General features: G+C 30.4%; 2 protein-coding genes across 9 annotated transcripts in view; both read left to right on the forward strand.

Moving 5' to 3' along the window:
* Positions 1-2,471, forward strand: part of LOC105840125 (transducin beta-like protein 3) — a 191,941-nt gene extending 189,470 nt beyond the window's left edge. For 6 of the 7 annotated variants that reach the window (XM_036288346.1, XM_036288350.1, XM_036288347.1 and 3 more), the window contains one exon: positions 1,159-1,462. In XM_036288346.1, coding sequence (XP_036144239.1) covers positions 1,159-1,356 — 198 coding nt within the window. In that variant the 3' untranslated portion in view covers positions 1,357-1,462. Of the gene's footprint in view, positions 1-1,158 lie in introns of all 7 variants that reach the window. The other variant, XM_036288351.1, reaches the window with a different exon arrangement.
* Positions 2,218-18,735, forward strand: part of LOC105840123 (pH-sensitive chloride channel 2) — a 255,878-nt gene continuing 239,360 nt past the window's right edge. For both annotated transcript variants that reach the window (XM_036288353.1, XM_036288354.1), the window contains exon 1: positions 2,218-2,317. In XM_036288353.1, coding sequence (XP_036144246.1) covers positions 2,238-2,317 — 80 coding nt within the window. In that variant the 5' untranslated portion in view covers positions 2,218-2,237. The remainder of the gene's footprint in view (positions 2,318-18,735) is intronic.

Genomic DNA, 18,735 nt, shown 5'->3' on the forward strand with positions numbered 1-18,735 from the left:
ATGGCGGCTTTACTTTATACGAGTAAAAATTTTCAAATCTAATAATTTTAGATTAAGGTAACCAACTTAAAAATTTTGAAAACAAATAAATGAATATTAATTTGGACAATATTATATAAAAAATTTAAAAAATTTTTTATAACTTTTATTTGGTGATAGAATTACCTTAAAAAAAGCAATGACTCTAAAAGACACTACATGTTCTAAATTGACATTGTATATGCAATCACGTTTTTCGTACTGCGTATTTTTAGTGAGTCACATTATTGCGAACAAATTATGATATACTATTTAATTTGTATTACTTTTTTTAATACTTTTTTCTGAAATTTATTATTTTAAACTCAAGTAAGCTTTCTTAGTATAATTAAGGAAATTTAGGGCCACTTCGACCAACTCCGATTAACTTTAATTGTTGACTAAAGGGTTGCCACCATAACAAAATACAATGGTAAACTAATTATATTTTGTTATCTTGATAACCCTTTAATCAACGATTAAAATTAATCAAAGTTGGTTGAAATGGCCTTTAAAAATATTATAAATTTCTAATTTTACTTACTTGAAACTTAGAAAAAAAATTTTCTAGAAAAAAAGAATTTTCAGGGAACTTTTTTACAAAATTTGAGTATACATCCTGTTCATATTTTGAGGATCTATTAAAAAAAAAGAAAAACTTTTGAACTTGGTTGGTTTTTCTATAAAAATTTTATATTTATTATCTATTTATATTTTTCGTTTTTTTGTGTTTATTTTTGTCAGAGTAAAATTGTCTCGATCTGACATTACTAATAGAGAATGGTTTGGTATTATAACTCAATTTTTTTAATCTTTTCGGGACCAGAGGCCTAATATTAGGCGTTGGAACGATGTTATCTTTTTCATAGTTCAACTCGCTGACAAGGACAAAAATGTTCTAGCATTAAAACTATAAAAGTCGTCCAAAAAAAGCTGGTCCTCTAAAGGTTAAATCGATTTGTTTGGCTTTTGTAGGAAACCTCTTAATTATAAAATATGATTTAATTATTTGATTGTTCTCTTATGATTTAATTGTTGGTATTTAAAAAAAGATTTCGAAATATTAAAGAAAATATATTTACATCTGTACAAGCGTTTCTAAATGTTTTTTCTAAATGTCATTATTAATGTTATTTCCAGATGGTTATAAACGCCTTAATAACAGAGATTGGGATGCAGGAGCTGCAGATGTCAGATTTATCTTCCACTTTAGAAATTATGATTCCGTATACCGATAGACATTTTAAAAGATTAACGAAACTTTTGCAAGATCTTCACCTATTGACATATACTTTTAATTGTATGAAGCCTGATATTATATCAATTGACACTAAATAAGTTACATACGTAAATAATACGCGCGCGCGTATGTGTGTGTAGTGAATTATATATATAAATTATATTTTTCATATTTGTAATTTTCAATAAACATATTGTTTTTAAATTGTTATTGTGTATGTTTTACATAATATATTGTATGATTACAAAATATATTTTATAATAGATTTTGTAATGTTTGGTAAGTCGTATAATGCTAAATAAATGCTACAAAAGTATATCTGTATGCACAATTACGCCGTGATAAAGTTTCACAAGTTCACGAAGTGTTCACAGAGATAAGGAAGAAATTTTTTTACAAAGAAATATGAATCATGAACCGTTAAAATAGAATTTGATCTTTTCACAACGCGAGTAAACGATTTTGTTGTATGTAGAATTTTGGGATTCTATAACCGAGTCGCTTCTAACGATATTAAAATCACCCATTGAGTTCGTGCATCGCGCTAAACGTTTATTATATGTATAAAATAAATGCTTAGCGCAATGAATGAACTCAACGAGCAATTATACGCGCGCGCGCGCGCGCGCGCGTGTGTGTGTGTGTGTGTGTGTGTGTCGCGTATAAATTACATACACAATTATGGATAACCACGAGAATTTACACTAAGTCGTAGACACATAATGAGTGTGTGCTTTGATGTCACAGGTTGCCACACGAAAGTGTACGTGTGTGTGTGTGTGTGTGTGTGTGTGTGTGTGTGCGCGCGCGCGCAAGTTCAAGCGGGTCTGAAGAAGCACCATGTGAGAGTGGGAGTAAGCTTTGGTCTGACTGTCTGGTTCTCGGTAAATTTGCTCGCCTAACCGCATTCGCAGATCACAAAGAAGGATTAGTCGGAATCTATTAGTGGTGCTGTTAAGTGACAGAAAGATACTTGAGAATGATTTCTGAAGAGAGGATTGTTCTGACGCTTCTCGTTTATCTGTCGGGTATACTATTATTCGCGGACGCAATCAAACTGTAAGTTGTATAATTAATTCGATTATTGATAACAAAAGAAAATAAAAAATTAAGAATATTGTATAATCAGCGATTGAAATAATGTATGATTTGTATAGACTGTTGCTTATAGACAAAACACAGATAAAATGGACTAAGCAAAAATTGACTAAAATTTAAATTTGATTAAATTTCTTCAGTTTAAATTTTATGTTTATGTATTTAAGTTAAATATATACATTTTTAAACCGAACTAAATTTGTCTACATTAATTAATATTTCTTCACTTCACTTACTTACATAATATTTAACATTACATTTAATTTAAATACATAAAATACTTGAATTAGAGTTACAATGTAAAAATATAAAAATTAAAAAATATATATTATAATTTTTATATCATGCACGCACGCACGCACGCATTCACGCACGCACACACACACACACACACACCAATATTGCACGTAATAGATTTTGAATAACATATACACAAAGCGCTTTCTATTTAAATTTTTACAGTATAACTTAAATGGCAGAATGCTTAACAAATACTCAAAATCTCTCTCTCTCTCTCTCTCTCCTTTTTTTTTGTGTGTAAAAGACGATTGAATACGGAATGGTTCTTTCAATAATGGTTAGTGAATTTTATGATATATATATATATATATATATATATATATATATATATATATATATACATATATATATATATATATATATATATATATATACATACACACAACCTTCCATAAATTTCGCAAAACAGCGCGTTGTTTTCGTCATTATTCTTCCGCGGTATTAGGAAATACCACGAAATAAAGATGAAAAAAATGGAAATCCATGAACGCTAATATGTTTTTTAGCCTTATTTTCCGCACTCAAATAAAATACATCTTTTTACGTAAGCTGGGCGTATGCATTTTGCGCGTCCAGTTATAAGGAAATACGATGAATGGTGTAGAAGGATAAAATTAACTCGATTATTGTTTTCAACCTTGTAAAATTTTATAGCTGCTTTCGAACTTATTAGTGCATAACATTAACCTTCAGGTCCTCATAAACGCGATCGACCGATCAATCGTTAACGAATTATGGAGTAATACCATAAATACTGAGGAGTGAAAAATTGTTTTTTTTTTGCCTAAAGAAAAAAATGACCAGTCACACTTTCCGTCAGAGCGAGACAAGAGTTGATAACTTCAACAAAAGCTGTTTTAACGTGCTGCTTTAAAGTGCTTAGACTATTGTTCATTTTTCATGCGCGCGCGTAAAAGTTTTGTCTCATTTCGATGAAAATAATCGTCGAATCCAATTCACACCTGTCCAAATATCGATATTTAATTTTAATTTTTGTCTTTTATCAAACTTTCTAGTGTGTGCGCGCATACACATGTGTTTTATCATCTTTGACTTATTTGTTTAAATATCATAACTCTCGATATTATAACTACTTATTTTAAATATTTTAATTAGCAATGAATGATTTAAGTAAAATCAATCGAATAAAGATTGAAGAATCTGACGAGGAATGATTATTACGTTAGAAAACACCCCTAGTGAACAAATTATCATATTTTAAAATATTTTAAAGAATCTTATATTTTAATATCATTCTCGATCCGTCTCTCTACTGACAAGAATGTTGTCTGACACTAACACTTTTAAAATTTATATCCTAAACGTCTTTCTGAATTTTATCCAAAATTTTCACTTTGGATCTGGTTGAAAACTATTCTTTTTTTTACATCTATGTACACGGATACGGAGACTTTGTTATAAGAGACTCATGGATTCAGATCGGGAAACCGTTATCCAGATGCGCTGAAAATGATTCAAAAAGAGTTGAAACGTTTGCGTAATTATATATGAATTTTGTTATTTAGTCAATAAATTAATGTATGATAATTTGCGCACAACTATCCGCGCGGTTCACTCTCATTAGCATTCTTTTGTATCGTTTCTTATATTTTAAATTTATACACACATTATACACAGAACATTTTATTAACAGTGTAGAAATGTTGCTGCAATATTGCTATAATATATCTGAAGTGTCATATTATATGTTATATCCCAGTAAGCACAAAAACATTGCTGCAACGATATTATAACGTTACCTACTAACATAGTAACGTTTCCAAGTATGTAGTTTTTAACGTTGTATACAACGTCATTATGAATAAACTTTGACTTCAATTTGGAAGTTTCGGTAATGTTGAAATAAAATGTTAAAACAACATTGTAAAAATGTTGAAATAACATAATTATAATGTAAGAAAAAAAATTAAATTTACGTTGTTTCTCAACAAGCACGGTTTATCCCACCACAGTCGCATTGGCGTTGCTTAATACATCTACGGTCGGTCACCCATCCAACTCTGAACCGCCGTCGACGTTGCTTGACTTTGAAGACACTATGCAACCTAACATTTCGTGATGATCCATGAACACCTAATGCTCATAAATACATATTTGTTATAGATTAAATTAATAGATGTCAGAAAGATAAAACGTGCAGTTAAATAATATTTTTATAAATAAATATAAATTTAGTTTTTACTGATTTTTATATATGTGAAATAATACGTGAAATAACTTAATAAAAATACCTGTTTTTGCTCTGTTCTTTATAAAACTAAAATTATGTTATTATAAAATATTAATAAAAAAATAGTAACTTAATGATTTTTTTTAATTTCTACAAAAAATATTTATATCGAACAATAAATAAATTAATGTAATTTTAGTACATTAAATACAATTATTTATAAATAATTTTAGTATTATATGAGTAAGTAAATATATTTTAACTAATAAAATTTTAAATCTTAAAAATTTTTTAACTTTTAATTTTTTGTACTAGTTCTTATAAAATTTGTATTATAAACACATGAAAAATATTTTAATTTATGTCTATAAAATTATTAAATGTTTAGATTTTGTATATTAAATAACTAATATTTTAAGAATATTTATGAAATTATGTTATAATGTTTAATAACATTTAAAACACGTATGTAAATCATGTTTTTAAAATATTAGGACAGTATTCATAAAATATTAGAATATTATTAAGTAATATTTTAAAAATGTTTATCAAACGTTATGTCATAACGTTTAATAAAATTTAAAGAACATATTAATAAGTGCAGTTTTTAAAATATTTTAATAATATTTATTAAACAGCAATATTATTAAGTAATATTAAAAAAATATTTATCAAACGTTATGTCATAACGTTTAAAAACATTTAAATAACATCTAATAAATGTTTTTAAAATATCATAATAATATTAGGATAGCAATATTATTAAGTAACATTCTACAAATATTTATAAAACATTAAGTTATAATATTAAGAAATTTCTCTAAAATTAACGTTTTAAAAATGTTGATCAATGTTTCTTGCTTATTGGGATGGATAAATTTAAAATATGGAGTTTTTGAAAATATTTTAAAATCTGATAATTTTTTAAAAAAAACTTAAATTTTTTTTTAATTTTCAAAAATTACCAAAAATTATAAAAGGTAAAATTTTACCACCTTAAAGATCTTAAAATATTTTAGAATATATATATATATATACATATTATAACAAAATGTCTTTTTCAACATTTCTGAAAATGTCCCGATTTGTATTATAAAATCTGAGAAAATTTTAATAGGATGTTGAAGTGACCGTCAAGCTTGGGGTCGACAATGTAGAATGTAGATTTATAAGTATACATTATTAACAAGATTTTGTATGTATTTTTTTTTTGTTTTCGGTATAAAGTCTAGTTTCCAGACTGATAGTAATATTTTAATTAATTTTCAAAAAGGATTTCCAAATCTCTAAAAGAAATATATATAAAATTGCGTTACAAAATTTCCGTAATGCGATTTCATATATATTTCTTTTACAGTAATACGTATACTTTAAATATGGTAATACACATATTTTAATAAAAAAGAAATATATACGGAACCGGGATACAATATTTTCGTAACGCGATTTCGTATATATGTATTTCTTTTATAGATTTGGAAAATTTTTGTCCAGAATTAAAGAATATGTGTTATTATCAATCTCGAAAGTGGACTTCATATCATAAACAAAGAAGATCCAAATTTATAAATACATACAAAATGTAAAAAGTTATTATTTAATCGGTAAAACAGACTTCCTTTATGTTGTCTTGTTTTGCTAAATTCAAACGCGATTTTTTCCAACACGGTATTTTTCTAATTGTATTTACAGATTTAAAAATCCTTGGAAACTTTCGAAAATGTCTGATAATTTGTTAATCTTTGTCTTAAATAGATGAGTCTACAATATACTAGACATAAAGAAAAGATTTGGAAGACCTTTACGCAAAGTAGGATCACAAGCAACATGTATGTGCTATTTAACAATATATGCTAGTTTGATGTATAAAACCTTTCTTGTTTCTTTCATTACTTGTTTCTAAGTTACGACCAGTACTGATATTCGTATTGTTTGTAAGTTTTTTTTTATTTTTTTACTAGAGATTTCTCAGGGTTAGAAATGTCACTCCATAAAAGTAACGCGTTACAGTTACTTATTAAAAAAAGTAATTCGTTACCGTTACTCGTTACTAATCAAGCGACGCGGTAGCGGCGCGACGCCAAGTACATAAAGAAACCTGCTGTATGATGCAAATGACACAAACTTCACTGCGCAAATGTCACGTCGCTACCAAGCTTTATCTGGAATTTAGCTGTCAAATTCACTTTCAGTTAAAATATCTCAGAAATTAAAATCATAATCAAAAATCTAATGGCAATTTTGTTATATAATATTGTCGTGAGCTTTTAATTGCGACCACTCCGAGTAAAATTGGTACACTCATTTCTGAGATCTCGTAATCTCTTGCGCGAAAAAGCTCACTTGGATTATTTTTCTCATTCACATGTATACACACACGCAAAGCCAGTTTGTCGTTCAAGGGTGCCTACATATAATTTTATAAAATTAAAATAAAAATTATTTCGTAATGTAAGTAGTGAATATTGATACGCGAAAAAATATAATAAACTTAATAATTTCGTGATCTTGAGATCTTCTGCGCAAAAAAGCTTATTTGAGTTATTTTTCACAGATTCGCATGTACATGCACACGCACACACACACACACACACACACACACACCGCAAAGCCGGTTTGTCGTTCAAGGGGCTTCACATGTGCCTACATACAATTTAATAAAACCAAAATATATAAAAAATTATTTTATAATGAAAATGGTGAATATTGGTACGCAAAAAAGTCTAATAAGTTAACAAAAATAAAATAAATATATAATATAAACAAATACATAATATATATGTAAATGTCAAAAATATTAATAATAAAATATTAAAAATTAATAAAATTACGAGCTTCTGAATATTCAAGCTATAATTACAATTATAGATGTATAATATATGTATAATAGAGAGAATAAAAAGATGGTGAAAGAAAAATGAGAAAAAGAAAGAGGAAAAGAGAGTGCGAGAAAATGAAAGAAAAGAAAAAGGGACAAAACAAATAATTTTATAATTTCAACTTAACTTCATCTCTCAATGCAAATAAATATAAAATTATTAGTACAATCTTTCATCACAATGAAAATATAATCGATGTACATTATACAAACATGATATGTACTAAAAGCGCAAAATGAGTGTTAATAAATGATTTAAGTATAAAGAAATGCAATTGGCCTCAAAATGCTAAAAATGCATTTATATTTTTTGCAAAACAAATAAAATAAAATAAATTATGGAAAATATATATATATATATATACATACATATCAAATTAACACATTTAAAAGTATGTATAATGAAACTTAATGTAATTAAAAAAAGTAATTCTTTAATTTTTACAAAAAGGAGTGAAATTCCATAAAAAAACCTTAAAAAGGTAAAAAAGATACGCCAAGTACATAAACGCGTGCTTTCCAAAATAAATTTGAAATCAATACAGTTAGCCAAGTATATTTTAAAAAACTTGAAGAAATTTATTAAATATCTATTTAAAAATTGCTTAAACGGACTTGATGATTAAATGATCAAAATCAACCAACGGGATTATAGTGAAGCAAAAACTTGGCGTGCTCGGCTTAAAACGCCCGACTTAAAATGACCCATTAATATTATACAATGTGAAAATTATTTGTACGAATAAAATAATAAAAAAATAATAATTCTTATGAAAAACTTTACACAGTTAAAAAAGATCAAGTACATAAACGCATTCAAAAATAATTCTATTCAAAAATTATTTGAAAAATGGGAATATAAGTAATAACATATAATAAAGCAAAAACTGACAGATAGTAAAGTAATATCCGAGTCACGTTAATTGCATTCTTGCAAAAAAAGTAACTTATGAAAAACTTCACAAAATTAAAAAAGATATGTCAAGTATATAAACGCATTCAAAAATGGTTCTATTAAAAAATTATTTGAAAAATGGGAATATATGTGATAACATATAATAAAGCAGAAACTGACAGATAGTAAAGCAATATCCGAGTCACATTAATTGCATTCTTGTATATATATTTATCAATATCAATAATATAGAACCTTGGAAATTCAGAAAAAATACGAGCCGGGCACGCTAAGTTTTTGCTTCACTATAATCCCGTTGGTTGATTTTGATCATTTAATCATCAAGTCCGTTTAAGCAATTTTTAAATAGATATTTAATAAATATCTTCAAGACTTTTAAAATATACTTGGCTAACTGTATTGATTTCAAATTTATTTTGGAAAGCACGCGTTTATGTACTTGGCGTATCTTTTTTACCTTTTTAAAAATAAATTGCGATAATTGTACAGATAACTATCTATACAAATTTGACAGCTGTCAAAATTCAATCGCAATGACAGCTACTCTCACAACACGAAGTAAGCGTAGCAAGAAAACCAATCAGCATTGCGGAAAAGAGGCAACAATCACTTCGAAATTTGCGACTATCGATGTAACATGCACTTTTTAGAAAAGGAATAGGACTAGCACGCAGCGCGCGCTTTGCGCGCGCCTGTATTAGAGTTCCTATAAGGAGAGTTGTGCCCATAGACATAGTAAGTATAGACCGAGCATTTCGCTGTATAAGCGTTAATGCATACGAAAAGAAAAAGAAAAGGTATATGAAGAATCTCTTTCTCTTTTTAATGCCGGAGAAGTGGGGAGCACTTCTCCTCATCTCCTGGCGTCGATCCATCATTTCCTTTGTCAGGGTCTCCCTACTACGATGATGTCAGAGAGAGAAAGAGATTCTTCATATATCTTTTCTCTTTCTTTTCGTATGCATCAACGCTTACAGCGGAATGCTCGGTCTATACTTACTATGTCTATGGTTGTGCCAATGTGTCGGAAGTCGCCATTTTCCATTTCATAGCATGTAAAGGCGGCAAATTTCAAGTCTTATTTCAGTCTTATTTTAAGTCTTATTTCATTTTCTATCCATATTTTTCGACGTTCTAAAGCTTCTCTGATGGAAATATTTTATTGAAAATCTCTTTCAATTGACCCATTTCATTGAAATTCATTAAAATTTATTAAAACTGATTTAATTCATTAAAATTTTATAAAATTCATTAAAACTCATTTATAAAATTTATTAAAATTCATTAAAACTCATTTAATTCATGAAAATTTTATAAAATTCATTAAATTTATTTTATTGTTATTTAACAAAAAAATAAATTATATGAATTTTAATGAATCTTAAAGAAACCTTAATAAATTTTAATTAATTTCAATTAAATGTAACGAATCTTACTGAAGCTTAGTGAAAAGGGATCAATTGAGAGAGATTTTCAATAAAATTTTCAGTAATATATTTCCATCAGGGTTCTGGAAACATATGCATTATTGCACCTTTTTTTATGTATTATAGCATCCAAAAGCTACACAATTCGGCATTTTCTATTTTTAACATTAATATTACAAGATATTATATATATATATATATATATATATATATATATATATAAATTTGTACATATAGATATATAATTGTAAATAACATAAATGTGATTGAAAATGTTGTGGAATAAAGGAAGGATATTTGTAAATGTAACCTTAAAAATGCTGAAAAACTTTAGCATTTTTGAGATTACATTTACAAATATATCCTTCTTTTATTCCACAGCATTTTCAATCACATTTATTTTATTTACAATTATATTACAATTTTAATAGTATAATTAAAATACCTTCAATATAAACACTTTGCTTTATATATGGCTACACAAAATACTGATGTTAATGCATTGATGATATATAGCTATACCAAGATTGCTAAATTGTGCTGGAAATGGCTGAAACTACCGGAAGTTTAACGGAAAATGACGGAGCCAATCACAATCGAGAGCGGTATTGGCACAACTCTCCTTATAGGAACTCTAGTCTGTATTAACTAAGTTGTCAAATTACAACTCTCGCAACACGAAGTGAGTCAAACGAGAAAACCAATCTGTATCGCGGAAAAGCGGCAACAATACCGCGGCATATCAAATGCGCATTTCTCGTGTCAACACGGCCTTTTTTATTATGGACTAGACACTACAGACGCGCGTGCTATTTAGCTTTTATTTTTTACTTTTTAAAAATAAACTACAACGATAATTGTATATTATAGATAACCATCTACAAATTGTTGTCAAAATTCAATCGCAATGACAGTTATTCTCACAATATGAAATAAGCGCAGCGAGAGAATCAATCAGCATCGCGTAAAAGAGGCTTCATTACATGCCTTTTTAAAGATAGGACTAGAGTTCCTATAAGAAGAGTTAGGATAATCCGTCGCCATATACAGCCAAATTTACGTTGGTCACTCTGATTTTATCATCTTTAGATTGGTGACACATCGTGATGAAGATATGCAGCAATGCGTCTTTATTTTCTTTAAATTGTTAAATTTTACACTTCAAATAGTTTCAAAATAAGAATATTATTTTAAATTTTTACATTAAGATAATTTCATATTATCAATGTCAATGTATGTAAATTTTTTAAATTGACAACTTAACAAGTCACAAATTTAATTATTATATATAATGAAATAAAATCAATATATTTACATATATTTATTGTACGATATTAAAATCATTGCACTATTACATCTTATGTAGTAATTATTTTTGCGATTGCTATAAATATTTATTAATTTATCGATATCTTAAAATTCTTTTTTTACTTTGCATAATGTTGAAAATTTATATAATGTTGAATTGTTTTATTTCATATTAAGTACCCAAAGAGTAAATTTTTCTTCGTCTTTTAATGGAAAATAGCACATTTTAAAAAGCTTTAAGGATAAATTGAAGTATCCTGGAGCTACAGATTTTGGCATTATAACTTTTATTGTGTAATTTTGTTTAAATTGTTTAGAATTCTGTTAAGAATTGTAAATTAAACAATTTATCGATATATTAAATCATTAATATATTTATCAATATCATGATTTATTAATAAATCATTTATTTACTTAAATATACATATATAACACTGTTAGATATATACAAAATATAGTGCTAAATCTAAATAGGTTGTATAGCACTTTTGTTTTATTTATTTTTTTTTATAAATATTATTTTTAAAATTCGCGGTTGGTTGGCTGTTACATATGGCGGATAAAGGCAACCAATCAAAAATTGTCACCACATTGTCCTAACTCTTCTTTAGGAACTCTAGATAGGATTAGCACGCAGCGCGCGCGCCTGTATTAATGTGCCTGTATGAACTAAACTATCAAATTACAACTCTCGCAACACGAAATTAGTCAAGCGAGAGAACCAATCAGCATCGCGGAAAAGCGGTAACAATACCGCTCGACCACGAGCAAACTTCTCGTTATGGATTAATATTTATTGCTAGTAAAAATCTACGTTACAAAGTCTGACTAACTCTAAAATGCGACCACAAAGGAATAGTAGAAGGGGTTTTTAAATTTATATATATTTATTATATATAATAGATATTAATATATTAATATGAATATAGATATACTCCTTTCTAATTGCACGTATAATCATTAATATCACATTACTATCACATCAATCTATTAATATTAATATAGATATAATAAATATTAATATATTAATATGAATATAGATATATACCTTTCTAATTGCACGTATAATCATTAATATCACATTACTATCACATCAATCTAATAACAAAACATAACAATGGATTGTAGATCGCCTAACGGTGTACATCGAATTTTCGTAATAAATATAATTTTTTTTTATTAAATTAAATTAAATTTTTTAGTTTTATTTAAACTGTCAGGATTAATGAGTGCACAATGTACTTTGAACGAAAGTCTTTATTTCATACAAAAACGTAGACGCACGAAGTGCTCTGCACGAAGAGATCGTCACGAACTAAAAACTAAAATTAAAACTAACTTGCTAGATGCGCGACCTCGACTCCATCTAGTCCGATAATGCGATAATCGATTTACATCGATCTGCTCTAATACCCCCTCTATCAAAGTAAATCTAAATTAATGCGAGTAGAGTTATTACATTTAAGAAATTGCTACTTTAAGTTTAACATTTTAATAGCCCTATCGTGTTTTGTCTTCGTTAGTGCTTTTGTAAATATGTCAGCAAGCATTGAGTCCGTTTTCAAGTAAACGATTTTGATCTCATTCTTTTCTATTAATTCCCGCGTGTAATGAAACTGTATGTCTATGTGCTTGCTTCTTTTATGAAATACCGCGTTTTTATCTTATTTTATCTTGCTTAAATTCAAAGAAGACATCATTTGCAGTTTCTTCATTAATTTCTTCGAAGAATTTAACATCTCTTGCTTTGATGACTGTCTTCGTGCCTCAGCGCCATAAACGATAGGCTTTTGACTCTTGCGCATATCCCACCAGGACATATTCTAAGCCTTTTGGATCAAACTTTTTGCGTCGTCCACTTTTCTAGTGCAATTACTTTGCTTTCGATAACTCGCAGAAATCCGACATATGGCTTTTCATCGAACCATGCTTCGTATGGTGTTTTATTTTCAAGCAATTTGGTTGGACTCCTATTTCGTAGAAATGTAGCAGCATTTATTGCTTCTGCCCACAGTGATTTTGGCAATTTTGCTTGAAGCATATAATACAACGAGCCATTTCCACCAAAGTGCGATTTGCACGCTCAGCAACGCCATTTTGTTGAGGCGTGTGCTCAACGGTAAGTTGTCTCTCGATGCCTTCTTCAAGAAATTTCTTAAATTCCTTCGAGGTGTATTCCTTCGCGTTGTCCGTTCTAAGTCGTTTTATGGCACATCCTATTTCTTTCTCGACACGTTTCTTGAAATTCTTGAATGCTACTGTCAGTACATCCGATCTTTGTCGAAGCATTACCGTTTCCGTATAACGTGAGAAATCTATAAATGTTGCAAAGTATTATGCACCGCCCAAGGATTCCTTGCTCATCGGGCCGCAGATGTCTGAGTGTACGAGTCTGAGCTTTTTTTTTTTGATGTTTAGAATTTTTGTACGGGAGCTGTTGCATTTTTCCACTCGCACAAATTTGACAATTCATATCTGTATTTTTTGAATTTAAATTTAGATCTTTAGCCATATCCTTTGTTTGTAAATTCTTCAAGTCTGCGTGATTTAAATGCCCGTAACGTCTGTGCCATCTATCGAAATTTCCTGGTGCTGTGTTAGTTTGTAATGCTCGATCTTCATTGATGTTAATGATATATAAATTGTTCCGTTTTTCAGCCATTATCGCTGTTGTTCCGTTACTTCGTTTGACAAATGCGCGGTTGCCTTCAAAAATCACTTTATAGCCATTTTTCGTTATTTGTGGAATTGATATTAAATTGTTTTTCAATTCTAGCACGTAAATCGCGTTCTTTAGTCTTACCTGGTTCGTTCTTCTGTCGTGCATTTTTATGTCCAATACAATTTCACCGGTTCCAGACGATTTTATCCACTGGTCAGAAGAATTTCACTGCAGTGAAAACTTTTGATTGTACACTTTCGTCGAGTGTGATGAATTTCCGTTTTTTGTTTGACATGTGTTTTGTAACTCCACTGTCTAAACACCACATATTTGATTTTCTTACTTCAGCATTACATGCAATTGTGGTCATTGCATCGTCTGATTTCGCGTTTCTTTCGCACGTAACAGTTAGCACTTTTGTGACCGATTTTTCCACATTCGTAACATTTTCCATTGAATTTTACCTGCTGTTTCGGATTATTCTTATTTCTAATCGCACGAGGGTTTGAATATTTCGCCGCTTTTGTAACTAGTGCCTCGCTGTTTCCATCACTTTTCTTTTCTTTATTGAAGCGTCCGTCTCTCTCCGTTTGTCGGGCCTCTTCTTCCAGGAGTTTGACCTTTAGGTTACTTACGCTAGGAATTTTGTCGCGCGACTCAATCGCCACCGTGAAGTTCTCGAAACCTTCGGGTAATGACCCGAGCAACATTATCGACAGTAAGTCTTCGGGGATATTTATCCCCGCTTCCGTTAATTGTTCGGCTTTGCTGATAAAGTCGTTGAGGTATTTTGCCATCAACGTGTCTGGATCCTTTCTCATGCGATATAATTGCGTGTACAATGTTGCTTTGCGCACAGGACCTTTAGATTCGTATATTTGTTCGAGTTCAGTCCACGCTTCTTTCGACGTCTCGGCCTTTTTGATGTGATTTAGTTGACCACGCGACATACTGAACATTATCATTGCCAGCGCCTTCTGGTCCTTCTTTGTCCAATCCACGCGATTTGCCTCGGTTTTACTTCATCACCATTTACATACGAAAGCTCATTGCAGATAAGGATGCTTCTCATCTGTAGTTTCCACGATTCATAATTATCGTCACTGAGTTTTTCGATATTTTGTAACCTACTCGACGCCGCCATATTTCCCTCGCGCGCGATTACTTTTCTTCGAGCACTTTCTTTCGTCGGTTGGATATTTTCGTTTTCGTTACCGATACTTATTAACTTCTACACCGGCGCGTATCCTGGGCCCATAACCTGTCAGGATTAGTGAGTGCACAATGTACTTTGAACGAAAAAGTCTTTATTTTATACAAAAACGTAGACGCACGAAGTGCTCTGCACGAAGAGATTGTCTAAAAACGATCGTCTAAAAACTTCGAATTAAAAACTAAAACTAAAACTAACTAACTTGCTAGATGCGCGACCTCAACTCCATCTAGTCCGATAATCGTTTACATCGATCTGCTCTAATATATGGTTTGTTCGCGTCGCCAGACCCCGACATGCTCCTACTCACTCCAACGCATTCTAATAGGTTGGCGTCGGAATCAACGTATTGGAGTGCGTTGGAGTGAATAGGAGCATGTCGGAGCATGTGACGCGACAGACCCATAAACTGTGCGCCGACAGGTTTGGTCAGATTTACAACACAGTTACTAAACTAAATTTCGATGCTCAAGACCATCTTAAAATCCCCTCTTCTCCGAAAAACTGTAAATTAATTTATTGCAAAAAATAATACTTCAGCCGGGATTCTAATCTGGATCTCTCGTCACTTTGTGCGAGCGTCCTCGCTAATTCGACCACTGAGGCATATGGTATTATTCTTCGCAATAATCAGTATATCTTAAAGTACATCCTTTCAGGCGACGTATATATAACATATAACAATATTAGAGTACACGGGCGGACAGAAATGCCTGGTTATGTGAAGTTAGCCGCGTTTGGGGATATATTTGCGCTACCTAACACTTTCTAAGTATTCATGCATCATTACTGTTGGTTAGTCGAGGACGCTGTTTCTTGTCGCGTATAATTTGACATATCTATGATGTCTTGTGATGCCTATAGTTTGATAGATTAAGATGTGGAGTGAAAATATTACATCGAAATATTGTAAGTATCACACGATGTCGTATCATGCGCGCCCCAGATAGCTAAACCTGCCGAGAGCACGAACTGAAAAATTTTGACACAAATTATGCTGGCAAAAGTTGGACAGCAAGCAATGACAATTTGCCGTTTCAACTAACATTAACGACAAAAATCGAGTAGACTTTGCGTCACAATGTGTCCCAAAAAATGCAGCAAAAGTACAACAAAATTTAACGACATTAACAAAACAAAAATCAGACATTGTGTGTTGACACAATATCTCACTAAAAATTAAATAAAAAAACAGATATGTCATGATGTCACATTAAATTAATAAAATGTAGCTAGAAATTTGACATTTGCTATCACTCTGCGATACCAGAAACGCGGCGGAGATACAGTACGATGTATCACATGAGGTACTGACAGCAAAAATGCAACAGAAATCGAGCAGAGCCTGCCGTCATGAAATGACGGCGAAAACGCGGCAGGTATAGAACGTGAGTTTGCTACATCAGATGTGTGATAGCTTCTGCACACAGGACGCGGCATCGCGGTGGCCAATCATCGTCTTGCTTTTCTGATAATACATATATATATTAATAAAAAAGCAAGACGGTGATTGGCCACCGCGATGCCGCTTTGCCGCGTCCTGTGTGCAGGAACCGTGAATCCTCTATAATAGATGATTTTAGTGAGTAGGCGGTAGTAAGGTTGATCGCCCGATGTGCCTCCCGTCGAATCCCACACTTCCCGGGCCTGATCCTCCCGGAAGTCTTCTCAAAGATTTCCACCTTCATATAAAAAAAAAGTTTAAATTGGACGGTTCTTGCATGTGATATCATCTTGGGTTTGATTAACTCTCTGCAGTCAGTCGAAAACGCCATATTTAAATTTAAGTATATAATTATAAAATATATAAATCGTAATGTATATGTAAATTAAATATCAAATTTATAAAATTATATAATGTAAATTAAATGTAATAATAATATTAATAAACATATGTACATTGCATACATTAATTATTTATTTTACTAATTAAAAATTATTAATAATACGTCATATCGTGTTAAATTTTTGCTATATTTTTGCGATTATTTGTGACGACAGCTTGGTGCTCGATTTCTGCTATGTTTTTGCCGTCACAACCGATAAAGCAGATCGCGTTCTATATCTGCTGCGTTTTCGCCGGCATGTCATGACGGCAGGCTCTGCTCGATTTTTGCTGAATTTTTGCTGTCAATACTTTATGTGACACATCGTGCTGTATCTTCGTCGCGTTTCTGGTGTCGCAGCGTGATAGCATTTCATGCTTTGTTTTTGCTGTCTTTCTGCGTTTAGAGTTTAATTTGTCAGATTGTGTTCGATATTTACTACGAATTTGCTGTCATGTTATGATAAAATTCGATTTTTGCATTTCTATCAATATTTTATGTTGATAATCTGTGCTGTTAGAAACTAAGCTTAATGAGGAAGCAGCAGATTGAAATCTGCTGCGATGTCATGCTTAAGTTTGCTAGCATATTGCCGGCAAGCTGCTAGCATTTTACTTGCTGGAGCGTTGTATGCATATTGTCACAATTCATAATAGTAAATAAAATTATAATTACTTCTAGCGCCAAGTTGCGCGTAATTAACTCCTTAAGTCTTGTAAATTTGCATTTTTATCCATTTTGTAACATGTTCCAAACGAATGATAGCGCCGAAACGTATGGATATTATTGGACATATGAAAAAAATACAATAATAACAATTCTTGACAATTACTATCCAACATATAAAGCGTATATAGTTGCATGAAATTTAATATAATAAACATTATAAGAGCTTGTTATATACTGTTTATATACAAATAATTGATAGAGATGTAATAACTAGATGTAATAGCAGAACAAAGAAAAGTTTTACTATAATAAGTAAAAAAGATTATAATAAATTATAATCTTTTATTACATCTAAAAAATATTATAATCTTTTTTACTTAATAAAACTTTTCTTTGCTCTTATTACATCTTTACCAATTATTTGTGTATAAACAGTATATAATAAGCTTTTAAAATGTTTGTTATATTAAATTTCAGTTAACTATAGTTAACTATAGTAAACTATAGTTAACTGAAATTTGTAATATTTTTACTTCACATGTCAATCTGTCAAACTATAGAGATCACAGGGCATCGTTGATCATAGATATGTTAAATTATGCGCGCCAAGAAACAGCATTGCTGGTTCTCGACTAACCAATACTCATGATGCATGAATACTTAGAAAGTGTTAGGTAGCGCTAATATATCCCCAAACGCGGCTAACTTCATATGGCCAAGCCTGTTCGCCTGTGTACACACATTAATTCGACCAGTATATGTTTAAACATATTAATTGATTGTAGATTGACTAATAATAATAAAAAGTCTTTTAATACTCATTTGCAATCTAACATGTAAAAAAGTAAAAAGCATCATAAACATCAGATTTTAAGCACATTTAGATCTTGACAAAAATAAATATAAAAAAGAGAAAGACAGAAACCAATCAGAATTTGTGCTAATCCCTGACGGGCCAACTTGACAACAGTTGGACAGTATAGACAAAT

Source organism: Monomorium pharaonis, chromosome 6 (genome assembly GCF_013373865.1).
Source record: "Monomorium pharaonis isolate MP-MQ-018 chromosome 6, ASM1337386v2, whole genome shotgun sequence".
Taxonomy (NCBI): domain Eukaryota; kingdom Metazoa; phylum Arthropoda; class Insecta; order Hymenoptera; family Formicidae; genus Monomorium; species Monomorium pharaonis.